At 34.6% G+C, this 26581-nt stretch overlaps 1 protein-coding gene across 1 annotated transcript; it reads right to left on the bottom strand.

The window, feature by feature from the left end:
• Positions 1 to 283: 283 nt before the first annotated feature.
• Positions 284 to 11871, bottom strand: LOC114280830 (vesicle-fusing ATPase). The gene is made up of 16 exons (XM_082918720.1): positions 11623 to 11871; positions 11394 to 11494; positions 11217 to 11304; positions 11069 to 11119; positions 10814 to 10972; positions 7813 to 7988; positions 6622 to 6730; positions 6445 to 6544; positions 6295 to 6350; positions 3761 to 3826; positions 3589 to 3671; positions 3194 to 3327; positions 2907 to 3105; positions 890 to 908; positions 587 to 730; positions 284 to 492 (listed from the first exon to the last, which is right to left on the bottom strand). Exons 1-16 carry the CDS (start codon positions 11869 to 11871, stop codon positions 460 to 462), a joined length of 1767 nt encoding a protein of 588 aa, XP_082774846.1. The 3' UTR covers positions 284 to 459.
• Between the last annotated feature and the right edge of the window lie 14710 nt (positions 11872 to 26581).

Below are 26581 nucleotides of genomic sequence, written 5' to 3'. Positions count from 1 at the left end.
AAGAATCTACTTCTTGCAGGCTTTGTAAAGCAAACAAACATTCTTGCCACCATTATCCCTCTAATGCTCCAAACCCTTTTCAGCATGTTTGTTTGGAGAGATTGAACCATGTGATAGGATTCATATACGATGAATAGAATAGTCTGTTGTTTGGCCTAGGAAGCCTAAAAGAAAGTATTGTGTCTTGGGAAGCCTAAAAATGAGTTTTGTTTTTCTTCCCAATAATGGTCAAAATTACTCTATTTTTAAAATAAAAAAAAAAGAAAATAAAACTGTCATAATCTTTGGCCAATCAAAATTTTATATATTACTAATTATTTTACAACACTAAACATACACGTGGGAACACTGTTAAATAGAGTTTACATAACAAATTCATTCACAACCAAACAGAGTTCCGAATTCAAACATAGTTTCTAAAACAGCAAGCAAACAAAAATGTCGAACACCACTTGAAACTCACATACGGTCAAGGGCACAGTGAAGTGTCTCCTGCCATACCGGATATTAAATGTTAAAGGCTCGATGAAAAAGAAAAAGAAAAAGAAATGAGAATCCGATATAATTTACAAAGAAGAGGACTTACAAGTTCCTTCTCAAGTTTGACTGTATCCTTTTTGTAAGAAGCAAGTGTAGCCTGAAAATGTGCACTGTCCTCCTTGAGCCTTGCAATGTCTTGATGAATGTGTAAAACTTCAGTCAAATTACTGGAGCTGAACCGCTGTAGAATCTGTAGAACAAAATATAAAATGAGGAGGATTATAGAGCAGGTGATAAAGGGAGTTTCGAGAGTAATATTCAGCAATGTAAGATCATTTACTAATTAAAATTATGATTCTAAAAGTTTAGACACTTTTACTGATCAAAATAACAGAATCAAGATCCTTACCATTTCCTGTTTTTCCATCCTGAAACCACCAGAAGACAACAAGAAAATTAATTAGAAAACAAAAATAAGAACAATTTTCTTCTACCTAACAAAGTTACAAAATCTCTATAAAGGAATGAGCAATTACTTGTAATTATATCAAGCAACTATGAAATCTTATTTGTTTAAACTGAAAACTTTACATGTACCAACCAAACCAACCTTTAAGTCCCATTAAATGGAGTTAGCTACATGAATCTTTCTTCTCCACTCGACTCTATCAACGGCCATTTGGTACGTAAAATTATACTTGTCTTTCCTATAATTTTCCTCCTATGTCAATTTGGTTCCTATTATTCTAATTGTATCAATTTTGACCAGTAATTTTTCATATTGTATCAATTTAGTTCAATTGATAACATTAATTAAGAAATTGGACAAAAATTAAGGGCTAAATGGTCTGTTCAAAAGGGAATGGACCATTTTAAATTGGATATCAACCCCTCGATCACTCTGAGAAGAGTGAATTGAGTATTTTGCCCCTTCATTTCAATCAAATTTCTTCATTAATGTTATTAATTGGATTAAACTAACACTGCGTGAAAAGTGAAAAATTCAAGGGTAAAATTGATGCAATTAGAACTATAAAGAACAAATTGATACAAGAGGCAAACTACAAAGACTACAAGTATAATTCGCCATTCTTTAAAAAATGTAAATCAATAGGGAACAAAAACCAAATAAACTAGGTTTTAACTTATGCATACTTATTCTTTGGATCATCTAGATTCATAAATACTGATAAATAAAGACAGTTACATCAGATTAAGAATTAAGTTGACAATTTGGGTTCATCCCAACGTTTTGCACCAAGAACTTATCATAACATCAAATCCCTGAACTTCAGAAATAATTAAAGTCAGCACTTAGTGTATATCTTTTTGTACCAAATCACAAAACAAACCTACAATAATGTCTCCATTAATATAAAAAAAAAAAAACCAAATGAATGCTGGTAAAATGAGAACAGCCTTAAGAAGGGTTCTTTTGTAAAGGCAAACATTCTTGCCACGTTCCAAAATTCTCGTGTCTTGGCAAGTCAGTGGCCACGAAAAATCTGTTATAAGTTGAGCTTTACCTTTATAATCCATTGATCTAGGAGTTGTAAAGGTTGAGTCCAGGACAAGGGAATACATTGCAAATAATGCTTCTATAAAAGTAGTTTGCAACTCTGAAGATTCTCAGGTTTGGACGTACCATTATTGAAATGAATGTAATGATAAGCATATGTATTTTGTAGAAGAATGATTTTATTGGAGGGGAAATCTATGATGTGCACCCCCAAAAAACGGGCACATCATAAAAAAGTTACGACTTTTTGTGGTGAAAGTAATGAATGTTTGTGGTGTGTTATGTCAATTTGAGATAAAAATTACTCTAGAAGATATACTTTTTGTGGTGAGCAAAACGTTATACTTTTCGCGATGAGAAAAGTTATGTCATTTTCTAGTTTATGTCACAAAATATGTGGGTTGTTATGAAGGGCATACCATATGCACCCTTTTAGGGATGCACATAGTAGTGTCTACCTTATTGGAGAACACTTCATAATTTGAATAAAATTTATAGGATGTTGTTAAAGATGAAAAATAGGAAGGCATAGACAAAATTTTGACAATATAGTACTTCTATTCTATCTGTGTAAATGCACTGGTTTGAAGTATTCTTGCAGCTATAATGTATATGACCTTCAAGCAGAAAACAAATCTCTACACCACTCCAAACACGTGGTTGGAAGTGAATTTTGTTTTCCATTGTAAAGAAGTCAATTTTGACAGTGTTAGAAGGAAACAATAGGTATCTAGTTTTAAATAATTAAGGTTGTCGGGACTCAGGATCAAGAAAGAACAAAGGAAGATTTCATGCTAAAATATAGGAAACATCATGTTTTAATTGAAATCAAAATTTCTTTTAAAAAATTTATATGATATGAACGATATGTCATCCAGTTACAAGAAATAATTTTGATGTGTATTACCTGTGTGGTTCAAGGCTAGATTCGTGAAGTCTAGACTTAATATCTTCTATAGCATGGAGGAAGTGGTTCATTGTTACTTTGACATCCTTCTGGACATGCTTCACTAGTCCCCTCTCCCCTGTCTGGACCACAGCATATGAATGTGCACGGGTGACTAGAGATGCAATGGCAGATCCACTACAGCCATCTGTCCTGCAAGCTGTGCAAACAAGTACATACACAATCTCATTACATAAATGATGAATTGATGTTTCCACTTACACAACAATATTGCTCAAACAACTTACCAATTTCTTGAAGATTCACATCTTCATCGAGTACAAAAGCTTGTCTCATGTTCCTTGTGTTGATGTCCAAAATTTGCAAGCGCCCTCGCTCATCTGGGTACTCTAATTTGATATGTAGTTCGATTCTACCTTCCCTACAAGTAAATACAATAAACTAAATTTTTATTTTTTATTGAGTTAGAAAAATGAGAAGTTAATGAGTAGCTATTTTAATATATATATATATATATATATTTGTTTGGTTAGCCATAAAAGATAAATATGTATAAATAACTTCATTTTTCTTTACTTGATAAATTCAAAATTTGAAAAACATTCGAGTTCAAAAGATGTGGGATATTGATGAAAAAGAATAAAGAAATCAGCAAAGAACAACACAAGGGAGAGAATGTTACCTCAGTAGGGCTTCATCGATGAGCTCCTTTCTATTTGTAGTAGCAATAATAAAAATGTTGTTCAATACTTCCATGCCATCAATCTGAAAGGCGTGCAAATTTCAAGTACTGCCTAGTTAAGGAGAAACAATAAAAAGGAAAAATTGAAAAAAGAAATATGAGAGATATTGACCATTGTTAGTAGTTGGTTTACAAGCCTATCATCCATATGGTGTTGTCCCATAGCTACCCCTCTTTTCTGCAAAAAAAATTAAAAACATATTTAAGACAAGATTTGCAATATAGATATGGAACCAAAAAACATCATTCTCACTCTCTCTTAATGGTTATGATTACGATTCTCATTGTTGTGTCCTCTGCACTATATTTATGTCGCAAACTTGTCACAAATCACCTTTCTAAGCCACTCAAGCTTGGTATAGAGGGTTCTTCCACCAATTGTCAATCAGTTTTTGGTTGGATGCCTCCAGTATTTTTAACATGGTATTAGAATTGAGTCTTAAGTGATCTATTGTGGGCCAAGTCTCCACCCTAGGTGTCTTTATTTGGTTTCTCTAATTTCCACTTGCAGTTGGACAGCATGTTCAGGAAGTGTTAAAAGTCAGCCTCGTGTTTGAGAAATGTTAGAGACTTGTCCCAAATCGCCTCTCTAAATTACCAAAGCTTGATTCACATTGTCAAGAGGGCCCCTTCACCTATTGCTAATTGATTTTGGGATGGATGCCTCCAATATTCCAAAAATTTACAAGAAGATTGTGCTAAATAAAGAATCTTCAGACTTGCACAAAACTCTAAAAATTCTTTTTTTTTTACCTCCACAAGTGACTGTGCCGCATGTGCAAAAGTGTTCAGGACTTGTCCTACATCACTTCTCTAAGTCACTCAAGGTTGGTTCGTATAGTCTATAAGGCCCTTTCACCTATTACCAATCAATTTTGGGTTAAATGCCTCCAATGCTATAACAATATACAACAAGATTGTGCTTAATAGAGAATCTTAGGGATTGCACAGAACTCTTTAATTCTTTTTAGTCTAACATTGCTTCATGCTTTATTTTGTTAAGAATCTTTCCTACCTCTTAGTATTAGGAAGGAAATTAAAGTTCTATATGTGGTTGTGTGGGTGATTTGAGGCTACATGAGCTAGTAAAGGAGCTTTCTGGGAAGAATGGCAGATTCTGAGATGACACTAGGTCATCGGATACTAGCTAATTGAAAGCAAAGATAGCCTTGGGAAAAGAAAGAGTGAGGGAGTTGTTATAGAGGTCTAACCAAAACTATAAGCAAGAGATGGAGATGGTTAGATCATTTTTATGCATGGAGGTGGAGGCTATATTTATAGAAGGATTGGGCTATATTGGCCAACTCACCTAGTGGCTGGAATGGCGGTCACACTTGCTCGGATATGAAGGAATCACTTGTCTTTATCATGTTCTAGAGTTGTCTTCATGTTGAGATCTCTGTAAGGTCGGTCAAGTGCAGATCCCTCCAATGAGAATAGGATGCAGCATCTTCACAAATCTTCAATTCCAATAAACCAAGTCCAAAATCCCTAACAAGCTCACGCGAGAGTCGTGAGGTCACTTGGGTGGCACCAAACCCAAAGGTATCCTTAGGTTCTTCTATCGATCTAGACTGGCATGAGTGTATTAGGGTGATGGGAAAACAAGTGTAAATCATATTAAGAGATGTATGTTTAGATAAAAACTTGGCTTGCCCAAGGGGGCCCAAGTGGATATGAGCATGCCAACGTAAAGAGCCCTTAATCTTGGAAGGAAGGCCAAGTGCACCTACAAGGCTCCTTGAAGATAGCCTCCTTCAATTTTAATATGAGAGATGCCACATCGTGCGGTGTGCAGAGTTTTGGGATAAAGGGATCATATGCTCAATACAACAGTCTTGGTGAAGTTATTAAGTACATGCAGATGTGATGATCACCTAAGGTCAGTCAAATGCTTCCTATATGACAATTTACTTTTTATGTGCAAAACAATTAAGCGCCTATTATTCAGGAACTACTTTCTAAAAAAAGGTTTCTAGATGACCATTTACCTTTGGGGTCTTTGGATAAGATACACTGCCCCTTTTACCCATTGTTTTCTGAATTCAAGACTTTTAATCATGAGCAACCTTTTTCGTATAGAATAGCATTTCCTTGTTGACTGTTCACACCAATTAAAGCAGAGGTTTTGTTTAAACCAATAAAAAATTTAGAAGTGGATAACAAGGTGAATTGCAAATAATAGGGCATAGAAAATAATGTCAAAATAATGCTAATTAATTTGGATTACGCACTCAATGTCGAATGCTTGTCTTAGAAAAGCATATTGATGTAGAAGCTTAAAACTCGAGCCTTGTATCTTATCTTATTCTCAATGTTTCAAAAGATGAGTTACAAACTTACATTACAATTACTAGGTCTCTAGAGTATAGATCACTACTACCAAGAAGGAATAAAAAATAAAGAGACATCCCACAAGCAACAAATTGACCAGGTTATGACATGGGAATGGAATGGAGGAACAGAATATATAATACATGTCAATACAAGGAAACCAAAATGATGTAAAACCTTAACAGGGAACAAAGACTTGAATTATGTCGAAAAGCTGAGTTTGGTATTGTGAAATTCACATATGTATAACACAAATTGCGGGTTGCACAACTAACAGCACTCAGAAAGAGCAAATGTTGTACATGTGCTCACCTTAGCAATCGAATCAATTTCATCAAATATGATGATATGCAGCTCACTTTTAGCTCCTGAAAGAAAAGATTAAAATAATCTCACTATGAGTATGAATGAACTGCACAATGAAGTGAATTTACAATGAAGATATGAACTTTGCATCTTTACCATATCTGTTTTCATCCTCATTGGCTGCTTCAAAGAGTGACCTTATTTTCCGCTCTGATACACCTTGGAATGCATTTAACACATCTGGTCCATGTATAATCTGCATTAATGGGAGAAGAAAAAGAAGTGTAAGAATAAGATAAACAAGTGGAGAGAGGGAGAGAGAGAGAGAGAGACCAGGGGCTCTTTTGCATTTCGTAATTTGCAAATGTTTCGTGCTATCAAGGTTTTTCCAGAACCTGGTGGACCATATAGTAGCATGCCTCTTACATGCTTCAAATTCAACCTAGCACAAGAAAGTCAATAGTTAATAACTAAAAGCTAAGAAGCACAAACACAGACACAAGACACACTAACACATTAATTTTTAAAAAATGCAGCATAACACTAATATTTAAAGTTTAAAAGAAGGATTAATAATATGTATCCTCTAAGTAATTGTTCAAACATATAATATGTTTCATGTGTCTAATTGATAGACATGTACGCCCCCCCAAATGTCCAAAGCGTCTTTGAGCCTAAAAAAATAAATAAATAAATTATATGGCACATTCGGACACTTTCTACAAGTATCCCTTCACAACTTTATATTGATTTCAATACATTTGCATTACAATTCTACCACAGCCTACTAACAATCAAGTTAACAATTGCTAATCATTCTTTTACAGGAGCTGGTGTGCACTTTTAGAAAGAGATATATTGTATGCACCTACCACAACATACGTAACATAACCATAACATTTCGTAACAAACACCAAAAAAATGTGTAACTTTTCTCACCAAAATGATTTGTAACATTTCTCACCAAAAATAGTCCATAATATTTACACCACACCGTTCATAACATAATCACAACATTCATAACATATCCACAATGGTTAGTAACTTTCACTTTATATTCGCTATTCCTAACTTTTACCACAAAGTGGTTCACCACAAAAATTCATAGCTTTTTTTAATGATAGAGAGTGTGCCTAGTAGCATTTTCCTTCTTTTATAGCAATACAATTTCTATACATTTCAAAACCTCATGCAAACAAACAAACTTTTGGGAGGAACAACTAACCGGTAATGCTAGTGAGTTTGAAAAAGTAATTTAAAAAATTGTCAAAAAAATGAAGTATGTGAACTAGTGACCACATCACACAAAGTGTGAATCCGCACCACATATTTATTTATTTATTCATTGTTTTGTACAATTAAAAAGAAAAAAAGAAAAGAAAAAAGGCACTTATATAAGTCTCTTTTGATAGAAATTGATTCTCTCTAGCAAGGCTGGAAGCCTCTGTTTTAGGGCAAATAAATGAATATCAATTTGGATTATAATTTGAATGAATAGTTGAATTACCAAAGGAAATATTATACCTCTTTGCTACAGAGGGAGGAACCATCCGTGAGCCGAATGTCGACTGCAGTATTTGAGCAAATTGGGAAGTCATACCTCCAATACCAAGTGATATCAGTTCTTCTTCCAGTGATTCCATATTGAAGCCTTCCCTAAATATGCTTTTAAATGTTTCAGCTCCATGTATTAGGGTACCCTGTGATCAAACATGCCAACAACTTTTAAAATTCGCAAATCACATTGATAGATACTAGATAGATACATATCACTGGTAAGAAAGCAGCTAATAATCACCATATTGGTTTGAGTTTTCAAATTTTATTATATTTTTAAAAAAAGGCCAACAATAGGCTCAACCAACGCTCCCAAATAGGCAAAGATCAGCAAACTGTACACTTCTTCATCCAGCGGTTAGGGCGCACTGTTGAAACTCAGATCAGACCGTTGGTGGGCCGACAAGGAAGACGGAACGGACGGAGCCCTACAGAGATGGGCCTTCATCATCCATTCCATCCTCAGATCCCCGCCATCAGATCCTTGCCAACACCACCTCTCTCCTCCGCCGCATCCGCAGCAGACCCGAACTAGAAGAACCCACATCACATTACATGTGGCATGTCATGGATGAGGATTGAGACGGTGTGATATGTATAGAAATAATATGATTTAAATAAGAAGTAGTGTGATTTAAAAAAATAAGGATAAATTAATTATAGGTGTTGGATTTAATTTTTATTAAATTTTATTGATAATAAGTTCTAATAAAAATATCGTTAAAAATAATTTGTTGTGATGATTTTTTATGTATGTCGTTAAAATTAATAATTAGTGATTTTTTTTTGTTACGATTTTTATAAATTGTCAATGAAAGTTGAAATTTAGTGACTTTTTTGTGACTATTTTTTTAAACTGTCGCTAAAATTTATATTTAATAATATATATATATATATATATATTTTTACAAAATTTTTAAATTGTCATTGAAAATTAATAATTAGTGATTTTTTTTAATAGTATTTGATAAAAAAAAAAAAGGCCATTAATTCTCACATAATCTATTAAACAATAAGTCCACTTATTAGGATCTACTTGTAAATCCCTTTTTAAATAAAATGATTGTGACACAAAAAAGATGATATGCTAAAATAGTACATGGCAAATAACACCTTAATCTTTTGGCAATTATAACAACGGGAAACACTGAGGGTGTTTGTTTGGGCTTTTTTGAGCCAATTTATAGCTTTTAACTTTATAAAAAATTATTTTAGATTGTTTGGTTAAACTTATTTCAAACAACTTCTAATTCTAATAACTTATTTAACTCAAAAAAATTGATTCTGAAAAGCTACTCACCACTTGCTTCTGATTATCAATTTCTACTATGGACATATTAATTTACGATTATACTCTTAGATTTTTTTATTTTTATTTTTTAAAAAAATAAAAAAAGACTCAAATGGACTATAGATTATTATTTTATTTTTTTTATGAGAAATGTAAAAAGTAGTGAATAACAAAAAGTAAAAGTTAATTGAAAAAGTTACTTCACAGCTTATTTAACAAATACTACTCAGCAACTTAAATCTATAATCCAACAGCTACACCAAACAAATTAATATTTTCTGATTAAAGTCATAATCTATAATCTGTTTTAACAACTATACCAAACGGGGCCACTACAGCCTATTTTGATAAGTGACTTTTTTCGATTTATTATTATTATTTTTTTAAATGTACCAAAAAAAAAAAAAAAAGTAGATGTGACCTAAATAAGTCAATAAGTTAGTTAGTTATTTTTATTTTTACTTTATTTTTAAAGTTGTCAAAATATGCCTATGTATACATCTTTCAAATGATGTGTATCATATACATCTCATAATTAAATAAATAAATAGCTTAATTTTATTCTTTACGAGTCATAATTATTAAAAAAAAATATCATAACTAAATACAACATGAGATATAACTAAAAAAAGTCATGAGTTATAATTAAAATAATGTCATAACTAAAAAATAAAATTAATCATAATTAAAGAAAAAAATTACATCACTAAAGGTGCATATAGTACAAAATTTTTAAGGATGAACATATTAAAAATTTCCTATTATACATAATTTGTTAAAAGGACAATTATATGTTGAAATCAATTTATTAGTCTATTTTTTGAAATCATCATATTTATTGAAATCACCAAATTTGTCATTCAATACTCTATAAATTTTTCTATCTCACCATCGCCGGTGATTTTTCTGACGATTTTTCTAATCAATTTTCCTATGAAATTTTTGATGTCTTTATTACCAAATAAAATTTTTATCTTGGATCAAATGTTTTATATTTTATTTAAATAAGACAAGTATATATGTTGATTATCATTGAAGAGATAAAAAAATATTATTTTCCAAATCGAAGTTTTTTTGTTCCAATTCACTGGCAGTGTTTGTTACAATTTTAAATATGAGATTATAATTTATTTTAATTTAAGAGTTTATCTCAGCCAGTTTAGTGTAGCTTTTGCTTATAATTTATTAGATAAAAATAGATTAAATAAAAAAAATGACTAGTCTGTTTAATGTAGCTTTTTCTTGTAGTTTATGGAGTAAAAATAGATTAAGAGGGTGTTTGGGATAGTTTGAATAAGTATAATTTTTGTTTTTTTATGAAAAAATATGTAAAAACATAGAAATGTGATGTGATCCAAAAAAAATAAATAAATAAGGTGCCAATATAGAGGATGCCAAGTAGTGCCTAAATAAATTTAAAAAAAAAAAAAAAAAACTAATTATCTAAAAGGAGAGAGGGATATACTTTGAACTTATAATTTTTTATTATCAACTCTTAATTTTTAATAATCTACGCCAAATGGAGCACTGTTGTGTCAATACGATAGGAAATTTTCACTTTAGAATAGTGTAAATATGTGTAGATAATATAATAGAGAAATTAATGTGACAGAGACATGGAGACAAACACAAAAGTCCTAGTCACAATAAATGAATGAATGAATGTGATTTATTTACCAGTGATTGTGGTGGGACTTCAACTATCACTTTCGTGCGCTTTCGGATCATCCCCTGCTTTGTGCTCCCTTCATTCTCACCGAGAGAAATTCCCACAACACTGCATGCATATGAGCTTCCTTTATATGCAAATACCACCTTCTGATATTCAGTAAAAACCTGCACAGTCCAAAAAGTGCTCAATTTTAGTAAAAACCAGTGACTCTAGATCAACTAATTACTACTACTAAAAAAAAAAATTCCCTCAAAAAACACCTGATGATGGAATGTGTTTCTAAATTCTCTTCCCAGAGTAAAAGCCGTTATCTGCAGAAAAATGAAATTTAATCAGTCCAATTACTTCAAAAGTTTCGCTGTTAAACTAGATTCATTTTCGATGATGGTTATATATGGAATTGCATACAATTTGAGTTGGAGTTGAACTTTCCGGAAGTAATTCTACCACGATTCTCAACACATCCACATCAAACCCATTAGGAGGAGGAGCAAACCTATAAAAATAAAATCAAAACAACTGCAGAATTCATTAGATATGTAGGCTATGGAGCAGAAACACAACACAACACTAGATTGAACTTACACTTGCAAAGGGATAGTGTCTCCCAATGAAACATCAAGAGATTTGCAATGCTCTTGATTTAGAGATATGTGGCCCTTCGCTACTTTCTCATCCTCTGTATTCTTTACTAGTTAAGGTATACACTAGCAACATTACCCAAAATTTAAAACAAAAATAGAGAAGAGCTAATAAAACAAAACCAAATCTCTGTCTGTCTTTTGGAATCTGAATTAATGCAAGAATTGAATACGTAACTGAGCAAAACTTCACTCTTTGGAGGATATTGGATGCTAAAAACATTCTTGCCATTGAAAAGAGCAAGATACAGCTTTTTCTTCTTCTGGATTGTAGTGAAAGGCCATGGCCATGGAGGTCCTCGTCGAAGGCTCACAGCAAATTGGCGAGTGTCGTCTGGACAACAGTAACATAAATTGGTGAAACACTGCTCCGAACTAGTATGCTCTACAACAACAAATGGAGCACTACTACTCGAAGCCATGGACGATGAAGATAATGGCCTCCAACCCTTTGCGCGGGTTACAACGAGAGAACTAATGGATGCGTATAATTTAACATAAGACAACAAATGGACACGTCTCCTGTTCCCATAGGCTAATGGAACATAAAGTCGAGACAACTAAGTTTTGATTTAAAATTAAAAAGTGGAATATGTACATAAAAATGAAGTGCTAAAGGTGCCCGTTTTGACAAATCAAATGGGTTCAAAGTCCTTTTGCACTTCATCAGCAACTCTCTGCACCCCCCCAATATGTACATAACCGTTTGACAAATCAAATGGGTTCAAGTCCTTTTGCACTTCCATATGGTGCCGTTTGATCTTCTTCTTCTCCTTTTTTTTTTCTTCAAATCCTTCTCTCATGGTGCTGTTTGCTAGAGCAAGATATTTGCAATACAATAATATTTTTATTCATTAATCTATTAATATAAACACAAAAGAATGTTTATTTATATGGGTACACATAAATAAACTAATTTAAATTAAAACTTCTTAATTTAAGTTATATTTTTATAGTATGATATAACTAAAATAATTATTTTACATTATAAACGTCACAATATATTTTAAAATAATATTAAGATAAATTACAAATAGACCTTTTGAGGTTTGTCAAAAAAAAAAAAAAAAAAAAATTCCCACGTTTTGAAAATTACAAATATAAAAGGAGCCATTTGTTATATGATTAAAAACCGCAAGGCATGGGATGTAATTTTTTTAAGTGAGGGAAAAATTACCATTTTTAATAAATCTTAGGAAAAATTTATCCGTAATTTTATATGTATTTATATATAGAAATACATATAAATAATTTAATTAATATTGGAACACATATTTATTCAAGCTGAGGATATGCCTATGATCTTTTCGCAAAATATTAAAAGAGTGTTTGTGTATTTTTGCTAAATGACATGAATGTTTATGATTTATCTAAAATGTCACAGAGTGTTTGTAATATATTGAAATGTTAAAAGATGTCCATATATTTTCATCAATGTTAACTTGAGTTTGTGTATTCTTTTTATTCTGGTTTAGTTGATTGACTAAAAAATAATAAATAAACATATTACATTACTTCAATTGAAAAAGAAAAATATCCTTCCTATTAAGTTTGAAATTTTATTTTACATATATTTTATTCAATTGAATGAGATTACATACAAAAAAAAATTAAACCAATCATAACATCCATAAATTAAAATAACCTTAAAAAAAAAAATTGTTTTGCTAAATGCAAAATCAAAGAGAATTTTTTTAAAGAAAAATAAGGGAAAAGAAAAGAAAAAAAAAAGAAAAAAACAGAGGGCAAACACAACTTTGTTACACAACTGAACTATAAAAAAAAAAAATTACATCCCAACGCTTTGCAGTTTTTAATCATATAACAAATGATCCCTTTTGTATTTGTAATTTTTAATCATAAACAAATGGTCCCTAAAATTATTTTAAAATATATTGTGACATTTATAATGTAAAATAATAATTTTAGTTATATCATACTATAAAAATATAACTTCAATTAATAAGTTTTAATTTAAATTAATTTATTTATGTGTACCCATATATATAAACATTTTTTTGTGTTTATATTAATAGATTAATAAATAAAAATATTATATTATTGCAAGTATCTTGCTCCAGCAAACAGCACCATGAGAGAAGGATTTGAAAAAAAAACAAAAAACAAAAAAGAAAGAAGATAAAATGGCACCGTATGGGCCACAGCAAGGAACAGCAGCGGGAGTCACGCAGCAGTTCCCGCATAGGGAATCTTTTCATTCCATCAGCAACTCCCTGCTTCACTTCGTAATTATATTAATTATATTAAATATGTTTAATATAATTTGACTACAAATTGGTGCATATGATTGATAGATTTAATTATTTTTCTAAAAAACGAGGATGCAGTTTTTTTTTTCTCTATTTTAAATATATAAAAAAAACAAAGAACTGTAGTCATGAATTGTAATAACGAAAAATATGAGTGTATATGATCAAAGTGCTTTAGTTTGTTTTTCAGAACAAAGTTTTGATTTTTAAAAACAAAAAAACAAAAATTAATTTGATAAAAATAAAAATCAAATGATATACAAGATTATTTTTTAAATTTATTTCTAGTTTAATGATGTATAAATAATATGATTGGTTGATAATTAAAAAGATATAAGAAAGAGTGTCATTTTAAATATTCTAATTAATTATCATATCATTAGCCTTGAAAATTGAATCTAATTTTTAGATTTGTATGACAATATCTTATAATTATTTGTATTGAATGATTAAAAAATATAATAAATAATAATTAATAAAAGAGTATGACCAAAAGTAATAATGGTCAATTCTCTGCATTCACATAGGTAGGAATGACAACGGGCCGGGGCGGGGCCGGGGATCACCCTCCCCATCCCCGATCCCCGATGGCAGAACTCCCCCCTGTCCCCGTCCTCATCCCCGACGGGGAACCCACCACCACCCCCACCCCCGCCCCCTACGGGGATCGGGTTTCCCCGACCCCGAAAATCCCCGGCCAAAACAACAACATCAACATCTCAGTGAGCTCAAAAAGCAACATTAAGAAGATCAAAAAAAAAAAAAAAAACAAACAAAAATCTGTCATAGATATATATATATAACAATCATCAAAAAAAAATTAATCATAGATATATATATACACAACAATCAGATCTGTTCTTCTTCATCAGATATATATACAGATCTGTTCTTCTTCTTCAGATTTTCAGATCTTCAGATTTAATAACAAATAACAAATACCTAAACACACCCAGATCTTCATATTCAAACACACCCGTGAGCATCACAGCAGAGAGAGGGAGAGAGGCCGAGAGACGAGAGGGAGGAGTGACGCCGTGAGGGAGAGAGGAGGAGCGGCCGACGCCGACGCCGGCGCCATCGCCGTGAGCTTCGCAGTAGAGAGAGGGAGAGCATCGCAGATTCGTAGCAAAGAGAGGGAGAGCATCGCCTAGAGAAGAGTGTGAGTGGGAGAGAGGCCGAGAGAAGAGAGGGAGGAGTGACGCCGTGAGGGAGAGAGGAGGAGTGGCCGACGCCGACGCCGGCGCCATCGCCGTGAGCATCGCAGCAGAGAGAGGGAGAGCATGCATCGCCTAGAGAAGAGAGTGTGAGTGAGAGAGATGAGTGAAATGAAATGAAATAGCCTAAACACATATACTATATATATTCGGGGATATATACGGGGTGTACTCGGGCCGGGGCCGGGGTTGGGAAATCTATCCCCGTCCCCGGCCCGAAAATGATCGAGGGTTTATTTTTTAATACCATCCCCGGCCCGTGGGGAGTTTTTTTCGGGGAAAAACCGTCCCATTCGAGGTCGGGGGGTCGGGTCCCCGTCGGGTCGGTTTCAAATTGACATCCCTACACATAGGCTAACGGAACATACGGCTAAGATAGCAAGCAAGTAGTCTAATCCAAGACTTGGGCTACTGATCAAAAAAATAATCTAACACTTGGTTAAAATTGTTTAAAATATTAAAAAATTTTAATAAAAATATAAAATATAAAAAATAAAAACATAAATTTTTTGTGAAAAAGGAATTTTAGAAATGAAAATCAAACAGAATGATTGTTTTGTTTTGTCCGTTTTGCTTGAATCATGCTAGCTCTTCTCTCAACGGTTTTGTATTGAAAGGAATGATGTAGGGAAGGTCACCACGACACAAGCTCAGATTTGTCTAATATTAGTAGGTGGCACACACAATACGCACTACAAGAAAAGGAGGTAAAAAATACGGAACCTTTTGCGAATCGTAAATAGTGGGCAATTTGTGACGGCAATGTCCGTCGCAAAAAACCATTATCAAAACGGCGCCGGTTTTAGCAATATTTATTTACCATTTGTGACAGTGTAAAATTTACCATCGCAAAAAAGAAATAACAAAAGTGCCCGCTCTCCCCAATTTTTGGCACTCGATCATTTCGATAGAAATCCCTAAATCTTTGAAGTCCCTCAATCTTTGAATCATTTGGATTGAAATCCCTAAATCTTTGACATCGCTCAAAACCCATTCGCCTATCAGCCACCGCTAGCCATCTTCGACCCAGCTTTCACTGCTTCTTCTCCGGTGAAGTTCTTCGGCTCCGGCAACCCCTTCAATCAAACCTCTCTCTACATGCTCAAAACCCATTCTTAGAAGCTTCGAAACAATGCCAATCGCAGCAATGGTGCTTCTGCTGACTCTTCTCTGAGGACTCAACTTCAACTTCAACTTCGTTCAACTTCAACTTCGTTCAGGTATCTGTTCACATTCTCAAAATGGGTAAATGTTCTACACCTTTCATTAATTTAGATAGAAAAAATAACCATTTCAGTTTAATTCAAAATTATAAGAAAGTTTTTATCTATATTTAACCAATAATGACGTAAAGTGTTTTGACCTTAAACTACAAAATAATAAAAATAAATTTTGCTATTTATAAAACAATGGAGACTTTTTTTTGTTAGTGTGCATACTTCCAAAATGGTGTATGTGTTTCGGTTTGGTTTTGAGAAATTTGTTTTAAAAAATTATAAATTAATTTTGTAAAAAAAATTAAAAATACTTATCATTTTTATAAAATTTTATCGTTTTGAAAAAAAAATTTATAAATTCAAAAATATAATTCTCTTTGTTGACCATAAAAACAAGATGCAAGGTCATTTGGCATTCCAATTCCTAAGCAAATAATCACAGTAAAGAGCTATGATTAATCTTGTAATAACCTGAATTTAGGTGTTTAGAGTTGGCTTTTTTTTGGTATTTTTTTTGTCTTTAGTTAATTTTTTTTAAAAAAAAAATTATTCTACAACCAACCACCAATTAAACCACAGTGATTAACAACAACAGGGATATTCACATCCTAGCTAGCAAGCAATTGTTTAACCTCAATACAATTCAAAGACCTTTTTGATTATTTTCTTTGATGCCTAAGTAACAATCTTGACAGAGGACAAAATAGGTGTGAATAATAATGTAAATAGGCAAAGGAGACCAAGCAGCTGCTTAACAACTACCAAGAGTGGGTAGATTTTGGTGATTGATATTGTTGGACCAAACAGCTAGCCCCCAAAATTGGAATTTTCATTTAGCATTTTGTGACAAATATAAAATAAATAGCATGTTATAATTGCCTTATTCGGGAAGCTGACTATTTTAGTTGATTATTTGAGTTTTTGACTATTTTAACCTGGCTAAAATAATTATGTTTGAGAAGTTGGTTGACTTTTTTTTATAATTGATTTGATGGTTGCGAGTGAAAAAATAAAATGATTATGAGTTGAATGTGACATTTTATTTTATTAACTGTTTTAATCTATTTTGTCTTTTAATGGATTATTTTAGTCCAACCTTCTTCCCAAATACTCCCATTAAAAAAGAATTATCAAATTATAGCATTTGGCACTGTAATAAGACAAAATTTGACTTTAATGAAAAGTAATGAAAAATACATTGTGAATAAAATCATCATTTACCAATTGTAAGCAAATGATCATTCCATAGGAGAGCTTACGGAATTGAGCATAATTCTAAATGATCTTTTAATTCTATATTGCAAGTTATATTGTCAAATTGTGATTTTGTGTATTTGTGATTTGTTTATTTTAGAAAATAGAGAAAAACGTTAGAAATATATAAATAAAAAAATTAGGATTTTAGTTTTTATTTTTTTTTATAACAATTATTGATATGTAATATGACAAAGTGATCAAATTATTGAGGAATAGGATGGAGTACATCATTTTGCATGACTTTTGTTGTTTTTATGGCAAATGTCTATTAATTGATCTTCTACTGTCAAGGTAGTGCTCAAAACATATCTTAAAGTCAAGGTAGTGCTCTTTTTGGTCATATATGTATTCTCCTCGTGAAGACAACAAGGACCAAAGTTTAATAATTAAAAACAGTAGCAATTTCAATTACAAATAGTGTTAAAATTAGAGAACCAAGTGCTTGCAGACAAGGCTCTAGTATGATAGAATAACATGGTGCTTGTACTATGTTTTGAACTAAGTGTTGTTTTTTTTTAGAACTAAAGTGTCTTATTCATGTCAAAACTTGTCGTATGTTTTAGAACTAAGTGTCTTACTCAAAAGTTTTTTAAACTTAAGGAGTTTAAATGAATATGATCTTCATATTCTGTCTCAAATCAATTCATTTTAGATCCTTAAAATTTAATGGATAGCTATATTCATTGCTATGGAATGGAAGTGTACTACTTGTTTTGAGAGATGAGGGTGTAATACGTAAGTATTATATTTAGAGTTACTTTGATGAGATATTTTTGTGGATGTGTACAGATGATGGATAAGAGTTTGATTGATTTTCCAAATAGGATGTTGAGCGAATACATTAATGGGATTGATGAATTCCTTGTGTTTGCCTACACCAATAGGGTTGAAGGTTCGATGATCAGTTGTCCGTGTAGGAAGTGTGAGAATCGATACCATCTTGTACGAGAGGGTGTACGGGAGCATCTGATTTTGAATGGTTTTTTTAAAAAATACAAACATTGGATTAATCATGGGGAATCTTACATATCTCTGCATGGTAATCGAGATAATGAAACATTAGCTAATTTAGACATTGGGGATGATATGATTGGAATGATACAAGGGGCTATGGGAAATCCACATGCCGGTATAAGTGTTGAGGGTAATGAACCACAAGGGCCTGATCCCCATGCATCTGAACCTCAGCTCGGTCCAAATGCAGAGACTGCAAAGTATTTCAAACTTCTTCAAGATGCACAAACTAAATTGTATTCAGGTTGTCAGAAGTTCACATCTTTGTCATTCATTGTTCGACTTCTACATTTGAAGGTGCTTAATCAGTGGACAGACAAGTCTATTGACATGCTGCTTGAGTTATTGAATTAGGCGTTCTCGTTGGGTGTGAAACTCCCGAACTCATATTATAAAGCTCAAAAGGTCACAACAGATTTGGGCTTCATGTATGAGACGTGGGATGCATGTCCCAACAGTTGCATGTTGTTTCGAAACGAGGACGCCAATCTTGATAAATGTGTCATATGCAACAGTTCTAGATAGAAATCAAATGGTGATGGTGGTTCAAATGGTCCTAACAAAGGTAGCAAACGAATAGCTGCAAAACAGATGAGGTATTTTCCTTTAAAGCCAAGGCGGCAGAGGTTGTTTATGTCATCCAAGACGGCCAAGTTAATGAGATGACATGCAGAGGAACGAACTAATGATGGTGTGTTTAGGCATCTTGCTGACTCCCTTGCATGGAAAGGTTTTGACCAAAGGAAAATTGACTTTAGTAATGATTGCCGAAGTGTATGGCTTAGCTTAGCATCTGATGGTTTTAACCCATTCAGGACGATAAACATAGTTCATAGCACTTGGCCTGTTGTGCTTATTCCATACAACTTGCCGTCATGGATTTGCATGAAGCAACCATTTCTAATTTTATCTGTGCTTATTGACGGCTCGAAAAGACCTGGTGACAAGATTGATGTGTATATGCAACCGTTGATTGAGGAGTTGAAAGAACTATGGAATGAGGGTGTGTCAACATTTGATGCATCAACAAATCAAATGTTTCAAATGCATGCAGCTTCACTGTGGACAATTAGTGATTTTCCTGCATACGCAAACTTGTCAGGATGGAGCACTAAAGGCGAATATGCATGTCCTTGTTGCAATAAGGAAACTACATCTTGTTGGTTGAAGCATAGTAGGAAACAATCATACTTGGGTCATCGTAGATTTTTACCTACTGGCCATAAATTCCGGAAGGATAAAGTATCATTTGATGGTAGTCGGGAAGTCAGACTCAAACCAAAATTGTTGTCTGGAACTGAGATGTTGCTACAATTAGAATTTGAGGGTATTTTAACCCAATACAAGAGGGATGACCTTAAGGAGAGGCATAGGAGACAGGTAGAGAAGGAGAAAGCTAGACATCGCACCCATAGCTAGAAGAAAAAGAGTATCTTTTATGAACTGCCATATTGGGAGCACAATCTAATATGACACAACCTCGATGTGATGCATATAGAGAAGAATGTTTGTGACGATGTGTTGTGGACAATATTAGGGGTTGCAGGAAAATCGAAGGATGGTGTTAATGCTAGGTGTGATTTAGAAGATATGAATATTAGAAAGCCCCTACATTTGCAATTAAGAGGGTCAAATAAAGCCTATTTATCACCAGCACAATTAACGATGACCAAGGACGAGAAATATTTGTTCTTGAAAGTGTTGAAGGAAGTAAGAGTTCCCAACGGGTATTCATCCAATATATCACGTGGTGTGCGCTCACATGATAGAAGTATTGGGGGTCTTAAGAGCCACGATAGTCATATTCTAATGCAACAACTTATTCCATTGGCTATTCGAAGATCGTTACCGAAGAATGTAATTGAACCCTTGATTGAATTGAGCAATTTCTTTAGACAATTGTGTTCCAAAGTGAATCGTGCGACGGATTTGCAATATATTCAAGATCGTATCGTTGTAACACTTTGTCATCTAGAGAAAATATTTCCTCCGAGTTTTTTTGATATAATGGAGCACTTGCCTATATATCTAGCTGATGAAGCATTATTGGTTGGAGCGATTCAGTTTCGATAGATGTATCTAATTGAAAGGTATCTTCTTACTTTGAAGCAATACGTGCGTAATAGAGCTCATCCTGAAGGATCAATTGTCAAAGGATATCTTATGGAAGAATGCATGAATTTTTGTGCACAATATCTCAATGATGTGAAACCAAATCTACTCGACTCGTGAGGAACTATAGTGGTGTTGATAATTTGGGCCATGCTATTGGTGAAAACACAAGCTTTTATCTTGATAATACTTCTTGGGTACAAGCTCATCGGTACATCTTATTCAATACAAGCGCGGTTCAACCATTCATAAAGTAGGTTAAGTCACTCACTCAATATTTTATTATGTTTTATTGAATTTTCAACCAAATTTTTTGTATTGATAAATTTTCAATCTACACAGCAAACACCTTGAAGTGCTTAAGCTTAAAATGCCTCATGTCGACGATCATCAGTTTCGGCGTGAACATTTTGAAACTTTTCACATTTGGTTCAAGGAACATGTATGTATTTAAGTCTATAGATTCTAGTTACTTAAGTCAAACTACATTTTAAATTTTACATTTTCGTTTTAAATAGGTCCAAACTTTGCGAAAGACTACTGATGTCATATTTTCTGAAGAGATTATTCTATTGGCAAATGGTCCTCATAACCTAGCAAGGAGGTTCAACGGGTATATACTGAATGGGTTTCGGTATCGAGTAAAGGCCATGGATGATCGTCGAGCCACACAAAATTGTGGTGTAGCTTTGAAGGCAGATACCATAAGTTATGCTAGTCGGAAAGACAAGAATCCTCATGTGGGGTCTGTGTATTATTATGGACAATTGACATATATTGTTGAGATTCGATATTCCAATGAGAAGAAACATGTGTTGTTTAAGTGTGATTGGATTGACAATATTCACGGAAAGAAAGAAGATGTCTTCAATTTCACGTTGGTGAACTTCAATCATTTGTTGTACCGAGATGATCGAATTACCAATGAACCTTTCATCTTGGCGTCCCAAGCAGAGCAAGTTTGGTATGTTGCAGACCCGTTACAACCAGACTGGCAAGTGGTGGTGAAGATGTCTCAAAGAGGTTTATTTGATAGGAGTTCGACTGATCCACAAATCAAGCCATATATGAGCCAACAATTGGAAGAAAATATAATGTTTCGTGATGAAGAAGTTGGTTGGATGAGGGAAGCCGCAGAAGGGGAAATAGTTGATGTTCAAATAGGCTGATATTTAATCAACATCAGTAATTCAATTAAGGCCAAGGTTGTAGTTAATCATCAGTTTCTTAATTTACTTTGTCTTTGTAATTGTATTAGTTCAATTAATGTCATATTATAGTTGATGACAAACCATTGTCTATGTTTCTAATGTCAAATAATGTTATATTGCTTGCAGATTATTATGGGAAGGAAGAGGGAGCCTGATCATCCCCGGCGCATGATGTAACGCCCTCAAAATGATACATATAAACCTACATTCTCGACATACATAGACATAAGAGAATAAGGCATATTTCTATTTATCAAAGTATTCATTACAGAAGTATTACATGTTGACAACAAAAGTAAATGCCCTATGGGCTTACAACTTTCCAAGTCAGCACTTGGGTTCAACAAAAGATGAGTTTTAACTCTTTATACAAAATAAGCCCTTGGCTTGATTAACATGTAATACAAAAAGGAAAACAACAAAAGGATCTTCAAACCTCTAAGCCTCCCAAGCTACGTCCTTGGAGGTGGCTGTAGACACTCCATTTTTGACCGTCCTCAAGACTTGGACGTCATCGTTTGAACACTCGATGATCATCCATGTTCGTGTTCATTTTGAGTTTTCGGAAGTCTCGGCTACGCGCTTTGCCTTAGGATCTCTCAACTTGACTGTTTTGTGCTTGGTTGTGGACCAAGGACTTGTGATTTTTGCACCTAAGGGTAGGAAGTGGCCTGTTAGCCATCCCTCAACCCACCGGCCAAGGCTTGAAGCCATCGGCCCTGTCTCCCTGCCATTGGCCAAAAGTATTGGCCGATCGGCACTGTATTTAGTCAGCCGGCCATTGTGTTGGTCGATCGGCCATTTTTGCTGGCCGAACCCTGTTCATCTGCTTTATGCAGATATTTTGTGCCTACTGGCACCCATTATTCACCCCCTCCATACACGTGTATAGAGGAATTTGCTTCCATTCCTTAGCTTCTCTTAGAAGCTTTAGAATTGGAATTCTATAAGAAGGGAGCTCCTCCTCCCTTCTTAGAGGTTCTGGAGTTTAGGGTTAGGAGTTTTATATCTATCTATCTCTATATCTCCCTCTCTTTTGATTTGTGTGTGTAATAGTGTTCTAAAGGGTGTTTTTGTTCATATTTTTGCACTAAGGCACCTAGTGTTATACTATCCTTTAGTTACTGAGGTGCTAAGGAGTTGATTTTAGAGTTTTTGAGTTGGTTTTGATCATGAGGAGGTGCTGGAGTTGGTGTTCTTGAAGTGTTCTTCAAGGGTGAGAAACTACTCTTTTATTCTCCATTTTTGCTTAAGCTTTTAGCAATACTTGCATACTGTTTTAAGCTTAGTGTCCAACTAAAAAAAGTTCTATTTTTGTGTGCTAAATATGTTTGTTTAAGGTTACTTTTGGGTTAGGAGTTGTCTACCCCCTCTTAGGCCTTGTTTGGCCTTATTTTGTGACCTTCTTTCTGAGCTTTGAACCCTTTTTGTTTTGACCTTCTCACCACTAAAATCCAGAGGATTTTCAGTGGTGGAGAAGTGATTTTGAAGTCTTGAATGGGGGAGGGACCCCCCTCCCTTTGTGTCTCATTTGCATGCATTGTTGGCTCACCATAATAGCATGTTTGCTTAGCCTATGTTGACCTCAATTCAGTGGGTTTCTGGTGTTGTTTTAGCATGCCATGACTCTGTTTTGGGTGGGTTTAATCGGCTCTTACATGCTTCATATACTTGCTTTGCAATCCCCTAATTTGCCTTAACATGCACCTTGTGTTTAGACCACCATGCTTAGATGTTTTGGCTTAACTTTGAGAAGCTTTTAGCTTTGTTTTACCATGCTTGAGGTCTGATTTTGGTTGCTTGGGTCACATATGCCATGCTTTGTATAGCCACCATGCAATCTATCTTGTTAGCTTTGAGTATTCAAGTCATTAGCATGCTTTATTTCGACCATTTCAGTGATTTGGCATCACTTGTCATGTTATTTCAGTCCATATAGTATGCTCCTATGCTTGCACTTATGACTCCTTTAATATTTTGTGCCTCATGAAAGTATCATTGTGTATGCCATCATGTTTAGGCCTTTGGGATGCCATCTAAGCGGGTTTTTGGGCTCTTTTTGACATGCCATAACTCTGTTTTTATTGGCTTAAAACATGTTATGTTTGGTTGTTTTAGGTGTAGTGTAATACCTCTTTGGTAGCCTTACATGCCTCATGTTCTTGCCCCTTTGTCTTAGCTTGTTTTGGCTTTGGTCATTGCATGTTTTAGGCTTACTTTGCCATGCTTTAGGACTGTTTTGGGTCATGCTTGCCATATGCCCTTTGTTTTGTGTAGCTTTGGTTCAAGTCCCTTCACAAGCCTTAAGCTGTAGGCCTCCTTGCATGCTACATTTGCATAGCTTGGTTGATTTGGCATCATCCCTTGCACATTTTCAGAGCTTGTCATGCTTGTTACTTGTTCATATTTGTCTCTTTTAAATGTGCTTAAGAGTCGACCTTTTTATGCCTAAGTGTTGGACCCTTACATGTGCATGTTTGGGTGTGTTTTGTCCATCACTTCTTGGCACTATGGCCACGGTTTTGGTATGGCTGAGGCCTATCCATTTTCAGTATAAGCCCATAGATCATGTGGTTTGTGTGTTGATTGCATGCTTATTGCATTCCATATTGTTGCATGCTTGTTGTTGGTATAGTTGCATGTTTGACATATTGTATTTTGTCACATGCTTGCTAGTTCACTTTTTTGTCATATGCTTGTGTATGTTGCCTTACATTGTTTGCATATTTTCATTATATCATGTTTGCATGTTCGGTATATTGCATGATGTTTAGCTAGTTTGGCATTACATAACCTTGTTGCATACTTGGCATGTTCATGTTATATTAGCTTAGCTTACATGCTTAGGTAGCAGTGCATTACTTTGAGTCGGCATGCTCATGTTGCATTGTATTTGGCATACTTGCTTGCATTACATTGTGTTTGGTTTGGGGTGTCAAAGCAAACACGAGGAATGAGGGACGTTCGTACTTGAAGTGACGAAACGTACCTCAATCCTCGGTCACCGACGCTCTTGATCAAACATGATAGAGTTTTAGGCATTCATGTGTTTTGTTGCATTCACTCCACATTGATTTGCACACTTGGCACCTTTGGCCATCATGCATTGAAATGCGTGATTGGTGGTCCGAGGGTCGAAATCCATACTCCCTTGAGTTCATAGTATGATAGGAAGGGTGGTCGTGCACACATTGTCTTGTAAACGCCTTGCCATTCATTGTCTGTCCTCTGTTGCAGCAAAAACAGCATTCTGCAGGAAGGCATGGCCGATCGGCCATCTTCAGTGCCGGCCGGCTAACTTAATCTGGCCGAGAGCTCCACTTTTGGTCGATGACCATTTTTCCATGGCCGATGACTCCATCTTTTGGTCGGTGACCTCCCACAGTGCTCAGGGAGTGTTTCAAAAGCATTTCATGGATTTTCACAATTTTCAGAGATGTAGAACAGTGCAAGCAGAGGCAACATGCGGCATGGCAACGGGTTTCCGAGCGAGGCAATCGAACATGCATCCGTCAATCATTCCGGGGCGGAGCTGCGGTGGCCTCTTTAGTTTCATACTTAGATTGTTTTGTAATTAATTCGTTAATTAATTAAGAGTTTGTGATAATTAATTAGCTAGGATAGTTGATTTATTATTCGGTTTGTATTATTCTTTCGGACCCTCCGTCGAGAGGGCGAATTTGTAATAAGTGTGCGTGCGTGTGTGAATGTCTTCCAACCCCACGTCTTTCTCCCTTTTACTTACCTGCTTTTGATGGTTAGTTTAGGGTCATTTTCAATTAGCATCCTTATGCTATGCATGTTTGCATCATTCATCTGTCTTGCATGCACCGGGCTCGGCGCATCATACAAACCGTATTGTATTTCAATACCAAGTTGAATACATGTATCAATTGTTGCATTTCACATGACATTTTAGAATAGCCGAGCCTACGTCTAGTTGCATTTTTGTATGTGTTGCATTAGCCATCTTAACATAAACTAGGATCATGCATTGATTACTAACTAGTTTTTGTTTTGGCTCGGAGTACACTGTGAGTGTTTATGCTTTAGCATCCTTGCATGAATGTGAGTGTTGCCATGATAGCATGCTTTCCATGAGGCTAATTGCTTATATGATATAACTGCCTGCATGCCTGTAGATGAAGGTTGGATTGCTTGAATTGGGATAATTCATTGAAATCTGTGTTTTAGCCTACTTGCGAGTAACAAACTTCAAACCATTTTCCAAATAAACGGATATGCGATGCTTTGTTCCATATTAGGCGATCTAGTCTATACTTGTTTTGTTGTGCGCATCACGTAGTAAAGATTAGCTAATTAAACGGAATAAGAATGCATGTATTTTCAAAAACTCGATATCATGTTTAGTAGTGGCCGATCTTCGATCAGGCGAGCGGGGGTGCTCATTTCATGACCTTCCCCAATCGCACCTAAGTTCCCGAGCCAAGGCAACTTTGGTGATGACGGTCACGTGGCCTTACGCAACAAGTCAGGGTTTCCTAAATTCTCCCAAAATAAATATTTAGGTTGCGACTCTGTATCTGGCAAAGCAGTCCATGTTTGACACTTCTTTCTAAAAAATCAGTTTTCCAAAACGATTTGCCGGATTTGGACTCTTTGGTGATTTATCAATCTCACATCACACATTGTGGGATCAGATTAAGAACCGTGACATTTGAGTTCGAACTGTAGTAGCATGGGGCCCTCGGGGCGCGTCTACAGTTTCTGGCGACTCTGCTGGGGCGTTAGAGAACTTAACTCGAACTCATGATATCTGGTTTTGATTACACTTATGTGTCTCTTTGCATTGCATTTGCATTGGTGCGCCTAG

This window comes from Camellia sinensis, chromosome 3, assembly GCF_055761805.1.
Source record: "Camellia sinensis isolate YWXY chromosome 3, ASM5576180v1, whole genome shotgun sequence".
NCBI classification, from domain to species: domain Eukaryota; kingdom Viridiplantae; phylum Streptophyta; class Magnoliopsida; order Ericales; family Theaceae; genus Camellia; species Camellia sinensis.
The sequence above is the reverse complement of the archived record's forward strand: the minus strand, read 5'-3'. Positions and strand labels throughout refer to the sequence as shown.